The 15,976-nt window shown below is 41.8% G+C and overlaps 2 protein-coding genes across 5 annotated transcripts in view; one reads left to right on the top strand and one right to left on the bottom strand.

The window, feature by feature from the left end:
* Positions 1 to 214: 214 nt before the first annotated feature.
* On the bottom strand, positions 215 to 10,550 carry ARMT1 (acidic residue methyltransferase 1). Of its 3 annotated transcripts, none has more exons than XM_079331682.1 (5): positions 10,384 to 10,550; positions 8,258 to 8,363; positions 7,485 to 7,726; positions 5,889 to 6,054; positions 215 to 4,895 (listed from the first exon to the last, which is right to left on the bottom strand). In XM_079331682.1, the coding sequence occupies exons 3-5, from the start codon at positions 7,517 to 7,519 to the stop codon at positions 4,128 to 4,130; spliced, it is 969 nt and encodes a 322-aa protein (XP_079187808.1). In that variant the 5' UTR covers positions 7,520 to 7,726; positions 8,258 to 8,363; positions 10,384 to 10,550; the 3' UTR covers positions 215 to 4,127. The 3 variants fall into 3 exon arrangements, with proteins under 3 accessions (XP_079187808.1, XP_079187806.1, XP_079187807.1); XM_079331680.1 differs by lacking the exon at positions 10,384 to 10,550 and adding an exon at positions 9,686 to 9,816; XM_079331681.1 differs by lacking the exon at positions 10,384 to 10,550 and adding an exon at positions 9,270 to 9,364.
* RMND1 (required for meiotic nuclear division 1 homolog) overlaps positions 9,820 to 15,976 on the top strand; it is a 20,726-nt gene continuing 14,569 nt past the window's right edge. The window contains exons 1-2 of one of the 2 annotated variants that reach the window (XM_079331660.1): positions 9,820 to 9,954; positions 12,547 to 13,055. In XM_079331660.1, the coding sequence (XP_079187786.1) occupies positions 12,561 to 13,055 (495 nt within the window). In that variant the 5' untranslated portion in view covers positions 9,820 to 9,954; positions 12,547 to 12,560. Of the gene's footprint in view, positions 9,955 to 10,772; positions 11,162 to 12,546; positions 13,056 to 15,976 lie in introns of those variants that run through there. The other variant, XM_079331659.1, reaches the window with a different exon arrangement.

The raw sequence follows: 15,976 nt of genomic DNA, 5'->3' as shown, positions 1-15,976 counted from the left end.
GTAAAAATACATGTATGTGCACTTTTTATTTGCAGGCTGTTAGAAATAGAAGTGTATCAGCAAGAATAAAAATGAACAGAAGTTTTCAAAACCTTTTTTAGGAAAAAAAAGAAGAAAACCAAAATAGAAACAAACAAACATAAACTTCATGTTATGGGACATTTTTCCTCATGTGTTCTGACACTAGTATATGGAAAAGAAAGAAAAGGACCACTTTAACCAGCACATTCTCAGTTTTATTTAAAAAACCTTAGATAAGTGTTAGGTGAATTTCAACTTACATTTTGCTTTAAATAAAAATAATTACAAGCTTTTGTTCTGTAATTTTGGGTAAACAGAAAACTGGTAAGCAAACAAACTTTAGTGAAAAAAAACCCAACAGTTCTGTATAAGATTCCATTTTGGAATTTTTATTTTAGACACAATAAAGGGTTTCTTTTTAGATTAAAACCGTTTCATAGAGCAATTTTCATGCAACAGAGTAAACTTTTTTCCTGTGCTGTTTGACAGCACAGGAGATAAATGTTCACATAGAACAAGTTGTTAACCATGAATACAAATAACACTATGAACTTTGAAGAAACTATTTCAAGAACAACAGTTAGAGTTATGGGACATCAGCAAGGTGTGCAAACCAAAGTGTTTTGGAAATATTTTAGTTACAGCAAGAGTAACACCAAAATATTTCCATTTTTGCTGAGAACACATGGAGCACCTATCACTTCTAGAAGTGATTCTGGAAATGACACCATCAGCTGCACCAACCTTAGAAAGTAATTACCAGATACATTTAAGAGATTCTCAATTATTTTTAAGGTTTTGAAATTTTAACAGGAGTGTAAGTAAAGATTAGAAAATTCCTTTTTTTTGCCCTGTTTTGTTACAGAAGAACATTTTATGATACTATCTCTTGCATCTGTATCTTTCAAGATCTCATTGAATAAATATGCTTTACAGGTTTATGCATAAAAGCTGTTTCAAAGAAAAAAATATCAGGAACTAAGACCTGAATTATTTTAAGTCGGCTTCCCCAGCCACTGAAATCGTATAACATCTGACTTGCACAAAAGTATATAATTTATTTCTATATTCTTACAAGCTTCTAGTCATACAATCAACTTATTTTCCACATCAAACAATTAATTTTAAAAATCTTTATATGCATAAGAAATTATTGTAAATATCTGACAGAACTTATCAAGTATTCAGACAGATGTGTGTACTGCCTTTCACTGTGCCTGACACTACTTTCCTCCTATTTCATCAACAATGAAAGTCATCATCAAATACTGACTTACTAATACAGTTGTTTAAAAGGTAGAAAACAAAACTAAAAAGTAAAAAACTTTTTTTTTTTTTTTATTGTGGTCCATCCTCAAAATTGCTGAAAATGCCTTTAGCTTTTCCAATAAATATTCAAATGGCATATGAAATAAAAATCTTCAAAATTTGGATGTACAAATCAGTGGCTCCTGAGTTATACTGTAGAAACATTTTGGGCAGATGTAATACAGATGTATTGAAGGAACTTTCTTAAATACTCAAGTAAAAAAAATGTTACATTACAGCACATGCTATTGATCTAACACATGCTTCAGATTGTTTTTAAATTCCACCTGAATGCAATAGTTCATGCTGCCATTTCATTAAGTTGTATTACAAAAAGTAATTAACACAGAATAGCTACAAAAGTGTTTCCTATTTTTAAGTAAACTTTATCAAATCCATCAGCAGAGCGCCATGCCTCACTGGAATATGTCTTCACAACTTTGTTGTGTCATGGGAGACTGTAACACTGCATTTACAGCAACACTGATGTTATTTTTTCTTTTTTTCACACAATCAATCAAAATGTTACAATAATATAGCCAACCAACAAACACAAAAGTATGCTGCCCTATTCAGTTCTGCCTAGAGATAGCACTTTGCAACTACAGCTATAGAAGTCAAGCATCTGGAAGTTATGGCTGTGCACTCTCACACAGCCACACAGTCACACTGTGTGTTATCACATAAACTTCTCTTTGTGAGCAGCATAAGATGGAAAGTGCACTTTTAATCAGCAGGAGAATAGAACTATTTTTTTTCAGCATGACATCATGCCATACATTAGCATTCACATGCTAAGCTATGAATTGCACATTTTGTAGTAGTCTTCATAATTCAGTAATACTGAGCAAACGCCACCGCATCTCCTAATTGATTTTGGATTTTGTAGGACTGTATTTATCATAACTTCATACCATTAATTTCCACCAACCTGCATTGTGAGTTCCCAGAAATAACAGCCTGAAAGCAACCTGGGCACAGGGACACATTACCAACCAGCAGAAAAACTAAATCAAGTTTCTCAGCATGTGTAAGGAAGAGGCAAATCTATTTGTCAAGGGTAGCCTCAACAGTGACTTTCTCCTCTTGTCCATTATACACTTTTAAACCTCTCCAGCAAATTAAGCCAGCACCTCACAAACAATCTGAGCGCAGGCAACGCAGATTTCATCCCCAATTCATTTTGTCTCTCTCAGTAAGGTATGATGTTCTCATTTCACATATTCCACAACTTCCATTTCTCTGTTCTTGACCCAAAGCTGTTGCTTCAAAATGCATTAGAAACAAGTTAACAGCATTTTCAAAGATGAGACACTGAGGCTGCAGTGCACAGATTCATCGTGTTGTTTACATATTTGATCAAAGCACTAAAGCTGGAGTGCTGCTGAGCTATCTCCAGACAGAAACTTTCAGCAGTCTGACCTTCAACTTTCTTGACCGGATTTCTAATCTCTGCAATTCAATCAGGTGCCTAAGGATGAGGATGAAATCACCTTGTAGGAGTACTAAGCCAAAAATACAAAGGGGATGAGAGCAGTAAATCCAGATCTCAAAATTATAACCCTCCCTACAACTGCCTCATGAGATTCCTTGCATCTTTGTTTTTGAATACTTGACCTTACAACCTTAAAGTACCTTCAGATTTAAGAAGAAACTAAACACAAATAATCAAAGTCATTAGCACTTGGATTTGTAGCATATTTATCCATTGTATAGATCTTTGTTGCATGAACATAACATGCAGCAACTTTTGAGACCAGGGAGAAGAGTAGAAATGTGCACCTAACAACTCCAGTTAACAGGAACCTGTATGGCATATGCTTCTCTACCCTGTACTTCTCAGTGCAAATGGGGTTGTATATCCTCCCTGAAAATTAAGGCATCCTTCTTAAAAAACAACCAACCAAACAAAACTAGCCAAACAAATACATTTGAAAAATAAAGAGAATTACCACAACAGAAGGAAGTAGCAGTGCTTGAACCTCATACAGACACTGCTGACAGGCTACCTGCAGATCAAGTCTGCATTATATCTAAAATCCATTTAATGTAACTAGTTGAGTTTCATTAATTTTTTTTGTTTGGAGAGGCTGTTCTGTGTGCTTCTTTTTTGGTAGAGCTTTGTAAATAAACAGTATCTTTAATATTCTTAAAATGAGGTTGTCCTTTCTTCCACTAATCTTCCTACCAGATGAGACAACTCTCCTACAGGCGAATTGGCTAGCAACATTCACTTGTGCTTTAAAATTGAAATTCAATTTTCAATTCTACATTAATATTTACAAGCTGACACCCAATAACTTAGCATTTAATGTAACACTATACTCAAAACATCAAAAGAATCTGTCTGCAATTAATTTCTGAATTTTCTAAAATACTAACTTTCATGCAACGCATGAAATGACATGGAATACAAATTATCCTGAAATAAGTAAATTCATGGTAATGTGCCATTGGGAAAATTGTTTCTGAAGCAAATTTTTCACTTGTTAAACTTTCATTCGGTAAAACTCCTACCCACTGATGAGAAAAAAATATTATGGACAACCAAATATTCCTCTTAATGATCTGCTGACATTGCACATTAGGAAAACAAAATGCATTGAAATGCTGATTGATTTACACATAAGAAGTGAGTTTACAAATTTTTGCACAACATTTAAGTCTTTTGCGGGACAAAAACAACAAATCACTTGAGAGGAAAAAGCAAAAACAAAAAAGAATCTTTACTGATGCCAAGCATGGAACAGAGAAAATAATTAAATTTAATCGCTCTTTCACTTTCTCTTTTCACTTAACTAGAGACCAGCATCAAACTGAACTACCCCATATTTTCCACTTACCATCCACTCAGGGTCAGAAGCCTGAATTTGCTCACCTTGTCCAGGTTTCAGGCCAACCTGAGTGTCAGATTTCAGAGTTCTCAAACTACAGAGAGGAGCAGGATGAAACTTATTCAAGGCTTGATGAAACGGGATACTGCACTCCCATTTTCTATCTCCTGTCAATTTTCTATAGTTTAGATCACCTTTGAAAAGAAGCAAGTTTGACTTCTGTAGCTCAGCATACAAGTCAGGAGCAACTTCACTCATACTGGAAAAATCATGTGGTAAGGTCCAAAACATGTGGTCACGAAAAACCCAAACTCCCTTTTTCAAATTTCCCTCCCAGTTTATCCCACATCTAGACATCCACATATGATTAGCTGACCCCAGTTGTTTAATAGTCCAGTTAAAATCATGCTTTGTGGTATCTGATACATACCATGGAATGCTTTTTCCATGGAAATAGACTTCATCAGCTAGCTTTGACGATAACAAGAAATCAGCCAACACAAGATCACTTACAAGTTCAAATCCAGCATTATCCAGGATTATGTCAACTCTAACATTACTTCTTTCTGTTCTATTTTTTTTGGCATTTACAAGTAGTGCCCAAACTTTTTCCATATCATTCACTAAGATGTAAGGTATCATGTTTTCCAGGGATTGGAAGGGACTAGATTTCTGAGAGCTGTCTTCACCAGCTGAAAAAGAAAGGTCACACTTATTGCCCCACAATGACACCTAGAAGGAAAAAGAAAAAAAAAAAAAAAAACATTTTCTAAGTCTTATTGCAGTTACGTTCTCAACTTCACATACACTGAAGATTTTGTCCCCTTGTTTTTGTTTTAGGTAATAAAGGTTCTAACTACACATATTCTTCCAAACTTTAATAAAACTCAACTTCTTGTACAGGTACCTCAACATAGATAAGATTTTGTGGAAGAAACCAAACAAAGCTCTGTATTTACACAGGTGTCAGAAGTGACAAAGATGGAAGATTTAGATCAACATAAACACACTGATAACAAGGCTCAAAATAGAAATATTCGCCATACTGCAATTCCAAAAAATATCAGTGGTAACACAGAAAAAGAAATAATAAAGGCAGATTTATTTTTTATTACATGCAGCCAAATAAATACTTCAGGTATATATATATGTATTTTAAGTACTCACTAATGAGCCCTTTGTAAAGATTCATCAAATACTTGGCATACACAGTTGCCAGCTAATGGACTTATTTGTAATCCTACAATACTTTGGCATTTCTACCCAAAGGCACTATATTCCAAGAATAATACTGTTACAAAGCTCTTAAACCACTTCTGACCCAAACTGACTTCTAATTTTTTCTCCAAAGAAGTCTAAAAACATTTAAAGTGCCAACTAAAATTAACTGTTTTCAGAAATTACAGGTAAATATCGAAAAGTTCATCTGGAATTTGACTTAAAATATTTGAGAGATACTGGTTTTGAAAGAAGAATTGCTGCATTTTCATATACTCAATGAAGACCAGTGTTAACAAAAAAGTGTCACATTCACTACAAATACACAAAACATAAATATTTTCAGAATAGTAGCAATACAGTAGGCCTATCAGGACTTCACCACACTTTTACCAAAGATCTATATTTTAATTTCCATATGGAGTTCAGATTCTTTATAACCTCAAATTCTTGTTTGTTTCATAGGAACGATATTTTCAATTCTTGTGTTAAGCACTACCACTTTACCTGCAATAGCTTAAAAAGTTCCTCCTGAAGTAGCTTTTCATCTAGATCATTAATGTTCTTAAGAAGTTCCTGAAAGTAAGTGCATAAGGCAATGATAGCTTCTTGGGATTCAAAGAAATTTTGAGCCTTTCCTTCCTTAAATACATCAAAGTTGTCAATAGGTGGGCTAAAAAGAGAAGAACAAATATGTTAACATACTTCCCACATTGTTCATTAGAGCACATGTAAAGAAAGCTCAAAGGTCAGCTTTTTTTGACTGTACTACAGGCCTTAGTTAGATTTTCCACTTCTAATTTGTCATACTAGATTTTCCCACATCTCCCTCACAGCCTACTATTGCATCTTGCTAAAACAGACACTATGCAAGGCATCTTTACATAGCAATGTATTCTGAAAGTGAACAAGTATTCCATCACAGCAACTGTGGGAACTGTACATTGAAGCACTTTGAACTCCAACTTTCAGACAAGAGAATTAAAACTGTAACATACAAGTGAACTAAATCAAGAAAAGCTGACCTGATTTTAAACGTGTTTGTGTGTGCTAGAGTGCACTTCCCATAGCAAATTCTCTTCCAGCGATAGGAAGTTATTGCTATGAAAGTCTTTACTATGATTTTGGAAAACGGCAAATAAGAATGCTGTAATATATAAAAATTGTAGACCAATCTATTATGAGACATGTTTGCACGATGACCTTTCAACAAGTGATTGAACTCCATCCAAGCATATGCTTAAGAGCAACTAAATAATGGAAATGAAAAAACTTAAAAGCTAATAATGAAAAGTATCTGCTCAGCTTTTAAAGGGCAATACAGTGGATCAACCTTGTATTTGAATCTTTTGGTACAAGAGTTCAAATTAGACAACATACCAGCAGAAACCGAGTCCCATTACTGTGTTTGCATCTCCACAACACTAAGGCTACATCCGGTACTTGTGGAGCTTTCAAATTTTTATGGCAGCAATGGGATCTTAAACTGTTCACTCCTACCCCATGACGTTGTACTGGCACATCTCCATGGTACCAGCACAACAAGTTTTTCATGCCCAGTTATTTTTAACCAGTATCAGCTCCCAGAGTTTGATGCAACACATGGGTCTGCAAGCACTTCTGTAACTAAGAAGCTGGTGTAGAATGAACAAGAGCGGCTGCTTAAGATGGGTCTACTGCTGTAAGAAACAGTTCTCAAATGCTAACTCCAGACTGCAAGCAGAAAAACAAGTTGGAATTCCCAACAGATTTATGGGTCTCATATTTTGTGTTTAAGGTTTAAGAGAAAATTCTAGACCAACAAACCTTGTAGAAACGCTACATGATTTTCTTATCTCAATTCACATTAGTCTGCAAGGTCAAGCTATACAGTCAAGCTCAAGAGTTTTCATGTAAACCAACTCACCAAAACTGAAGCACAAAAAATTTAATAAGCTTCAAATTCTGCTGAATGCAAGAAGTAAATGCATTAATTTTAAATCTGAGGTGCAAGATGAGGAAAAAGGAGTATGGTAAAAGCCTTCCTTGCTGTCTTTCTTATTCCCAAAATAAAAATGGGAAAGAGTAATGTTTTGTGAAGTAATATACCAAGCCAGTACTTACTTCTGTGCTAATGCTGCATGGATTCTTCGATACATGTAACACTCTACATACAGCCAAGGAGACTGAAACCAACTTGGTTCTCCATTTCCATTTGGTAAATTTCGTTGGTAGTCCAGGTATTGGTTCCACAGGGCAGAATCAGGCAACTCATCTTCCAAAGGGGTCACTGGCTTGTCTGTTTGCAGCTCATTCCGCAGTTTGGAGAGGAAAGATATAGCTCTCTTCTCTGCTTCAACACCTTTCTGAAAAAAGTGGAGAACAAAAGTCCCTATTCTGTATGTTTACTTCTGTAGAGATACAGATCAAGTGTTCACAGAATGTGTGATGTTTTAATTGCCATATGAGAGTCCCTGACAAATCAAGCTTGATTCAACAAAATACATTTTGGCGAATAAAGTTCATTTCAGATCCAAGAGTCAAAAATGAATTCCATATGGAACTTATTTTTAGATTGGACTTTTTGCTTATTAGAGGTGATGGAAGTGTTGAAACAGAGTCATGTTCAGAAGGTGTTACTGTCTATCAAACACTGCATCAACACAAGAAACCAAGTAGTGATACAGCTGCAGCAGCAACAGATCAGAAGGAAAAGGTTAGCTAGAAAAGTGTGTTACAGAACTAATAAAAAATAGCTACAAGAAAGAAATCTTTTTTAAAAAAATCCGACAAAAGGATTGAGACCAACTTATCTCACCAGTAAAAACAAGGCAGAGAAAGGGTCTCAATGGCTAGAGGGGAATAAACATCAGGGAAAATAGAGACCTTACTCTTACCTCACCATGTTCTTCAAAAAATTCATTTTTATGTCGATGCAAAGTATCAATAACTCTTGTGAGGATCTGGGGGAGTCTGTCTTTAATTGTAAAATATGCAAAGGATCTAAAAAAGAGAGATCAATATTTCATTATTGTCAGCAAATTATGAAATGGTTTCAATTTTTAAAAAGAAATAAAGGGTTTTGTGTTGGTTTGATCTGGGGTAGAGTTAATATTCTTCACAGTAGCTGGTATGGGGGTCGTGTTTTAGATTTGTGCTGGAGACAGTGTTGACAACATAGGGATGTTTTCCTTACTGCTGAGCAAGGCGTGCACAGAGTCAAGGCCTTTTCTGACTCACCCCACCAGTGAGAAGGCTGAGGGTGCACAGGGTGTTGGGAGGGGACACAGCCAGGACAGCTGACCCTAATTGACCCAGAGGCTATTCCAGACCATATGGTGTCATGCTCAGCAGTGGAAACCAGGAGGAAAAGTTGGCAGGGAGCCACTGCCTGGGCATCAGTCTGTTCATGGTGAGCAATTCCTTTCATTTGCTTTGCTTGGTTTTCTTGGGTTCTATTTCTCTTTGCTCTTTTCATTACGATTTATTATCATTCCAGTTATTAAACTGCTCTTATCTCAGCCCACAAGTTTTCCCATTTTTACCTTTCTCATTCACTTCCCCCCACCACACTGAGCTGTGTGGTGCTTTGCTGCCAGCTGGTATTAAAAGTAGCTTTACGTGCCCCTTAAAGTGGACAGCAATAAAAAACCAAAGCAAACTGGTCAGGTTATTGTGCCTACTCTTGCAGAGGATTATAAACAGCAGCCTTTTCAAGGAATGAAAAGCTAAATGACTGGCACTGTCAACACAGCGGGAAATTGCAGTTGGTTCACGGCTAAAACGCGACATCTGTTGCTAAGATAGCCAAACGCAAAACCTGAGAAATGTAAAACTAGAAGCACAGATATCTGCTCGAAGTTTATCACGCATCTCGTGTCAACAAGAAGCGAACTTTCCATTATATACTTGATATACTTGTTAAACATTTTCTCCAAGCGCTGTTTATGTACGAGCAGAACGCCCCAAGGAGAGCGCCCACCCGGCCTGGAGGAGGATTTTCCCTGTGAGATTCCTACCCGGTGGGTTGGAGCCCCGGAGCCGAGCGGCGGCACCGGGAGCGCGGACCGGAGCCGCAGCGCCCCTCGGCCGGGCCGGGCCGGTTACAGCAGCGGCGGCGGCGCCGCGCCCACAGCGCCGCCTACGGGCCCCGCGGGCCGCCGGCGCTGCCGTCCCCGCCCGCCCCCCCGGCCAAGAGCCGCCCCCGGGCCCCGCCCGGCGACCGAAAACCTCCGCTCCCCGGCGGCGGGGCGCCGCACGGCCCCTCAGCTCCCTCCCGCCCCCCACCTCGCTGCCGGTGACGAGCGCGCCAGGCCGCGACGGACCCCTTAAACCTGCCCGACAGGGAGACCGGGAGAGCCGGTACCGCCGCCATCTTGCTCCGCCCCCCCGCGAGCCGGCGCGCCGCCCTCTCCCCGCCCTCCCCCGGAAGCGGGCTCGAGCGGCGGCCGGACGTTATTGGCGCGCGGGCCGCGCCCCGCCGCGCGGCGGCGGACGGGCGGGGCGTGTCGGCCCGCGCGCCCTGGCGGGGCCCGGCGGGCGGTGGGCGGGGCCGCGGCTCGCGCGGCGGAGAGCGGCGCGCCCCCTCCCCCAGGTCAGTGCTGGCGCGCGGCGGCGGCGGGAACCGCCTCGCCCCTCCCGCCGCGGCGGCGGCGGCGGGCGCGCGCGCGGGGCGGGGGAAGGGAAGGGAGGAGAAGGAGGGCCGGGCCGGGCCGGGCCGGCGGCGCTGCGGGTGCCCTTGGCGGCGCCGCGCGCCGGCGGGGACTGCGGCGGAGCCCGCGCTGCGGCACGGGAGGGGCGCGCAGCCCCCCGGGACAATCCCGGCGCCGCGGGGCCGGCCGCAGCGCCCGCGGGAGGGGTGCGGGCGAGCCGAGGCGGCCTCGCCCGCCCTTCTCTCCAGCTCCGATCGTGCCGCAGCGACAGAGCCCCGCGACGTTCCTCTCGAGGAGGATGCAGTTTCGGGGCGAACAGGAGCCCTGCCTGTGGGTGTGAGGGGTGATTCCCAGCCCCGCGCCTGCCCCACCCCAGGATGCCCCTCTGGCGGCCGGAGCGGGGCGGCTACCGGGCACTCCCCCGCCACCCCCGGTGTTGAGGTGTCGCTTCCCGGGGCTGACGCTGCAGCGGCGCAGGCCGCGGGTCGGGGGTGGGGGGGCCCCGCTCCCCGCGCGCTGGCGGCGGTGCCGTCCGCGCCCGCCAGGGGCGCCCGTGAGTCAGGCGGGGAAGGGGCGGCCTTGCTCTGCCCGCGCGGGCGGGGCACCCCCGCCTTCCCATTGGTCGGCTGGCGGCGCGCTGTGCCCGCCCCCCCGGCGCGCAGCCAATCGGAGCGGGGCGCTCGCTCCCCTGGCTCCCTTCCCCCGCTCCTGCCGCAGCGCGGGCGCTGTTCCCTTGGAGCGAAGGGCGGCAGTGCGGGGGCAGGGAGGGGGCGGAGTGTGCCGACACCCGGGGCTGCCGCGCCCCGCCGCCGCTCTGGAGGCCTCAGCCCTGCGTGAGCCGGGCGGAGCTCGCGGGCTGGTCTGTGCCGGTCCGGTCCGCCCTACCCGTGCATGCTGCTGGCCGGGCCTCGCGGCCGGGAAAACAGCGGGCGTGGCTAAAGTGTTCCGTATCCTGAAGAGACGTTGGAAAATAAATCCCAGTTCCGTCCCTGCTGCTCGGAGGTGGCGCCTCCTGCCCTTCGTCCCGCTTCCTTCTTGGATTGCTGCGTTCCGCTGGCTCTGGCTCGGTGCCTCTGGTGCCTCGGGTCTGACGCTCAGGCCCCTCGATGGAATTCAGTCTGTATGAGCTCTCTCTCTTTGCAACGTACTGTAAGCCTGTACAGTTGAAAAATCATTCCTGCCATTACTGATTTAGTTTGATAAATTAGGTTTAGTTGGCTCGGAAAGCCAGCAAAACAATTTTGAGTCTCTTTCTGCCACTTACCATGCACTGCTGGAGACTTTACCCCTTGCCCTAGCTCTCCACCACCTGAGTAGCAGTTCTTTTTTTAGTTCTGCAGCTCTTTTTTTTTTTTATCCAGGAGGTATCAGGCCTTTAAAAAGGTGAACATGCCTTGCCCTGTACAGTGTTGCTTTTTAAATACAAAACAAGTTTAAAATTAAAATAATAGTATGTTCCAGTAAGTATGCTAGTAACAGGCTTCTAAATTGGGTAAAAATGTACCAGTGAAGAGCATGTTAAGGTACAAAGTTAAGCCCAATATCATTTCTTCTAGGTATCCTTCTAGGTTCCACAGCACACACCATGATTTGCTCTTTAAATAAAATGTTTATTTGAACTATTATGTTAAATCTGTTTTTTGTATTGAAGATCCTCCTTCAGTTTTTGAAAATATTCTGAAACGCAGAGGTTTTTGAACTAGGCAGCTTAATGACTTTTTGTTATTAATTTGCTGAGGATTAATTTTGTGTTACAAGGGAGATGTTCTTGATTAAGAAAACTGGGTGAGGGCAGGGACTTGTCACTGAGTTTTTCAGCAAATGGAACACACCCACTGAGGTATCGAGTCTGTGAATATTTTTATTTTATTAGCTCACACAATGTAGTGTAAATATAGTAGGGCTGCTGAGTGTGAGCTGCCAGCATAAGGACGCTGCTGTGTTTCAGGCTGCACGGTGGCTCTGCAGGCAGGCCTGGTGCTCCCTGTAGCTCCAGGATGTACAGGAGCAAGGCTGTTTGTCAGCTCCATTCTCGCTGTGATCAGATGGCTGGGGCTGGATCTGTGCTTGGCTGTTCATGGCACTGCAGCTGGAGCTGGTGCTGAGCAGTGTGTGTGTTCTGTAGGTGACATTCCCATACAACCACGTAGTTATCCAATTGTTTTTATTACATATCACAATGATTCACAGCATCAGATGCCCTCTTTAATGTGTGTGCTTGCTTGCTCACAAGCAGTGGCGTTACTGAAAGTGCAGGCTGCTGCACAGAATGAGCAGCCAAAGGAAAAGATGCCTGCTTGCATATTAACACAGCAACCAGTTCTATTTTTTCACCACTTACTTCAAGCACACAGAAATGTTTTGATCTTAGAGTGTTTTCATAGGATCAAAAAAATCTTATTCCCACCAATGTCCTGCTGAGGAGTACTAACACATTCATGAGTAGTATGGACCACCTTTTAAATAAGAGATGAATAATGCTATTTCTTTGCAAAATGTTGATGGATGATTTTGTTTGTTTGTTTTAAATACAGTTCAGAGGGAAGAAATGAGACTGAAACTTCTGCACCTTCAGACGAGATCTTTCCATGCTTTAACAACAATATGCCAAAGCTTTAACAAAACTGGATGTCTACTATTAAAGCTGGATAACAAAGTTGAAAGAACAGCTCACAGAGCAGCCAAGTCTTGGAATTTGTATGCACTGAAACCTGCGTTCCCGTGGTTGACAAGTCAATGTATGCAAGTCAGGAATTTGCATTTTCTCCAAGGATTTCTGTCCTCTTTAGGAAGAAATGTTTATTATCAGAGGGGGGAGGGTTTTTTCTCATCCTGGAGATGTTTGGGTGTGACGATGATGGATAACTACAGGCTCAATACAGAGTGGATCAAAAAGCTTAGGAACACAGGATCAAGATTTTATGCAGTTGTATCAGCTGGCAAAATTGTCTCCAAACCCAGTAACCAGCCAGTTAAGAGGCCACCAAAGGCACCGAGGACCAAGCAGCCATCCAGAACGAACCTGCCACTCTCAGCCATGGAGGTGAAGTATAACATTTACAGCCTATGTGACATTAAGGGAGCACGTCAATTTAATCTGCATGCAGATTTGGATTTAGAGGAGCATTTTAATGAAATTAATATTATTTGGTGAGAAGGACTGCATTATTTACACTAGTGTTGGAGCTTTGTAAATAGAAGCAAGCTTGACAGAAGTTGGCATGTCTGGTATTTTGAAGGTAAAATGGAAGTTTACTTGCAGTGTGTTAACAAAAGTGGAGGGAGGTAAATGATTAGTAATCAGTGGTAAATATAAAGTGGAAAGGTGAAGTGCATTAAAAATAGTTTTGACCTGTGCTTTTGAATCACATTTTCTATTGAGAAACAAAGTCTAGCTTTCAGAATAATGTAACTTTCTCTACATTTTCTTGCTTATCCAGATCTACCCAGTTTTAAGTTTCACTCAAACAGAAATAAAAGTGAAAGTAAGAAGTATAAAGTTTATATTCAGATTAAGTTTCAGCTGGAAAATGAATATGCAAATGTAGCCGGAGTTACCTGAGAAAGATCATTCCATATATAGAAATAGCATCTTGATTATCAGACTCGGAGGTCTACAGAGGAAATGCAACAGCACGCTGTTTTAGATGAAGTGAGGTACAGTGAGGAAGAACAGGGCATATTTGTAGCCATATCTCCTTAAGATGGATCTTAGCCAAGCCAGGCCTTAAGTGCACTTGAATACAGGATTTCCTATTTGGTAAATCTTGGTGTCAGATGCTTTACTGTTCTCCTCAGCCTAAAACAACCAAGTTCCAGGATGTGCTTAGTAAGGTAGTGTAATAGGTGAAACTGAAACAAGCCTTCAGAAATGGCTTCCGTGTTGCAAAATGTATCTGTTACATGTTCTACTGAATGTGAGCAGACAAAAGTTTTAGTGCTTGCCTTCTCATAGCTAAGCTTCTGATTAGTTTTTTGTGTGATAAGCAGGTGTATGCCTTAGTGTAACATAAAGAGGTAGTTATAGACAATTTAGTTCCCGCTCACATTTTCATGTTGCTTTGGAAGAGGAAAGTGAAAAATACTAGTCCTGAAACACTGTGTAATGTTCCCAGCTTTTTACTCATATGGTATGACATTACATTCAGAGTTCAATTCTTCTTGGGTTTGGGTGAAGTGACAACATTTTTGAGGCTTTTAAATGACAGCATAGAATGCAGTTTCTTTGTTTGACATTTTCATATATATGTGCAAGCAACATGCACATCATTTTTTCCAGTGTGAAGAACCTGAGAAAATACTGCCTGTACACTGAAATAATAATATACTTCCTGAGGAAGCTTTAGCATGGCAAAATACTGGGCCAGAAATTACCTCTAGTATTGCAGGCCCTAAAGCAAATTGCCTTAGGGACATTTTCCCATCTTCTTCTTTTTCTGGAGACAGCAGTTGCAGGCCCAATCCTGAGGTTTTCAGTTAGAAAACCCTGGGGATCTATGGTGTTTCCTGTCTGGGACGGCCTGACAGCTTTCTTTTGCAGAGCACTTGGTGAATGAGGTCCTTCCCATCCTCCCCAGCACTGGTCTTCATGTGTTTTTGCAGGCAGAGTGCTGGGCAGCAGCAGTGATAAATGGTTGTACAGCCAGTTTTTCAGGATGGATAGTGGAGTTCCTTGAAAGCAGTTAAGTAGTTCTGTCAGTCCATCAGTGAGTGGTACCACTATTTGGATAACTTGATATCAGATCAGATCAGATGGCAGGAAAAGCTTCTGACCCAGTTCTTAATGCTGCAGCCATCTAGCATAGAAATGGCTTGAAATTCAGGCAAAGACATAGTATTTACTACACCTCAGATAAAGACTGATTCCTGTGGTGATAACAGGTCTAAAGTTCATCTTATGGGTTTTCTTTCTTAAAATTTGTTGTATGCTAGAAGTGGAAGAGGTGGACTAAGGGGAGTTAGGATTCCATGAGCATGTACAGTTGTTGGGGGCATGATGATACAGAAAATGAGTTGTCAGTGTATTTAGCTGCCCTCTGGAGCAGCCATCCTGTGTGCTGCTCTGAATTTCAATAACGCTGTAGGCAGAAAGGAGGAGGGGGTGAGTAGCTTGAGTCCCTTTCTAGCACCAGTACAGGTGCTGTATACTGGGGTTTTGAAGATTGCAGATGAAAATGATGTAACAGAAAGCATTAAGGGTGATCACCCATTTAACACATCTATTTTAGGATTAGCTGAGTCACTGATTAGAGTAGGTTTTTTGCCTGTATCTCCACCAGCACCCGCAGGTGTATTTTAGGAGTCTTAATCACAAATTATGCCTAAGCCGAATGTTGTCTATCAAACAAGATTTCTGTAAATATGTAAGTTAATTATGTATGTACATATTCTGTAAATATGTAAGTACATTTTAACAAAAAAACCCTAAAGTAGTTCATACCCAAAATGCTATTTCAGGCATGTAGCTTAACAGAAAGCCTCTGGTTGTAACTAGATGAGAAATGTAGCCATTGAAACTAAAATTGCATCTGTAAGACAGAAAGTCAATCCTATAGTGCATTTGCTTGAAAGAATAGCCCAAGTAGTAAACTGTAGGAAGCACAGAGCAGGATAAGGATTTTCAGATTGTATACTAACTACTAGATGAGAATTCGCTCCGTTGACTCTTGACAGAAGAGTTTCATGGCAGAGCATGTGTACTTAAAATAACCAGAGCTTTTTGGAAGAATCTTCAGATTCAGATGTATAATTGGCACTAGTGATTAAGCGATTGAGAATGGATTTATACAGTTGAAATTGTGATAACGAAACTTGATACTTCAAGGAAACTGAAAACAGTTCTGTTCCACTGTTAGTTCAGCCTTCTAGCACAGTTGTGGGAATATGCCTACAAAATTGCTCTCTGAATATCATATTTGAAAGCTTATTTTGTGCTAGGGGTTGCTGAATTAAGGTGATATGTAA

This window comes from Erithacus rubecula, assembly GCF_903797595.1.
Source record: "Erithacus rubecula genome assembly, chromosome: 2".
In the NCBI taxonomy this organism is placed as follows: Eukaryota; Metazoa; Chordata; class Aves; order Passeriformes; family Muscicapidae; genus Erithacus; species Erithacus rubecula.
The sequence above is the reverse complement of the archived record's forward strand: the minus strand, read 5'-3'. Positions and strand labels throughout refer to the sequence as shown.

Coding starts and splice junctions, on each gene's coding strand:
- ARMT1 (XM_079331680.1), bottom strand. CDS start 9,735: ATGGCGGCGGTACCGGCTCTCCCGGTCTCCCTGTCGGGCAGGTTTAAG. Junction 6,055..7,484: donor CATGCAGCATTAGCACAGAA/GTAAGTACTGGC, acceptor TTCTCTTTTTAG/CCCACCTATTGACAACTTTG. Junction 4,896..5,888: donor AACTTTTTAAGCTATTGCAG/GTAAAGTGGTAG, acceptor TTTTCCTTCTAG/GTGTCATTGTGGGGCAATAA.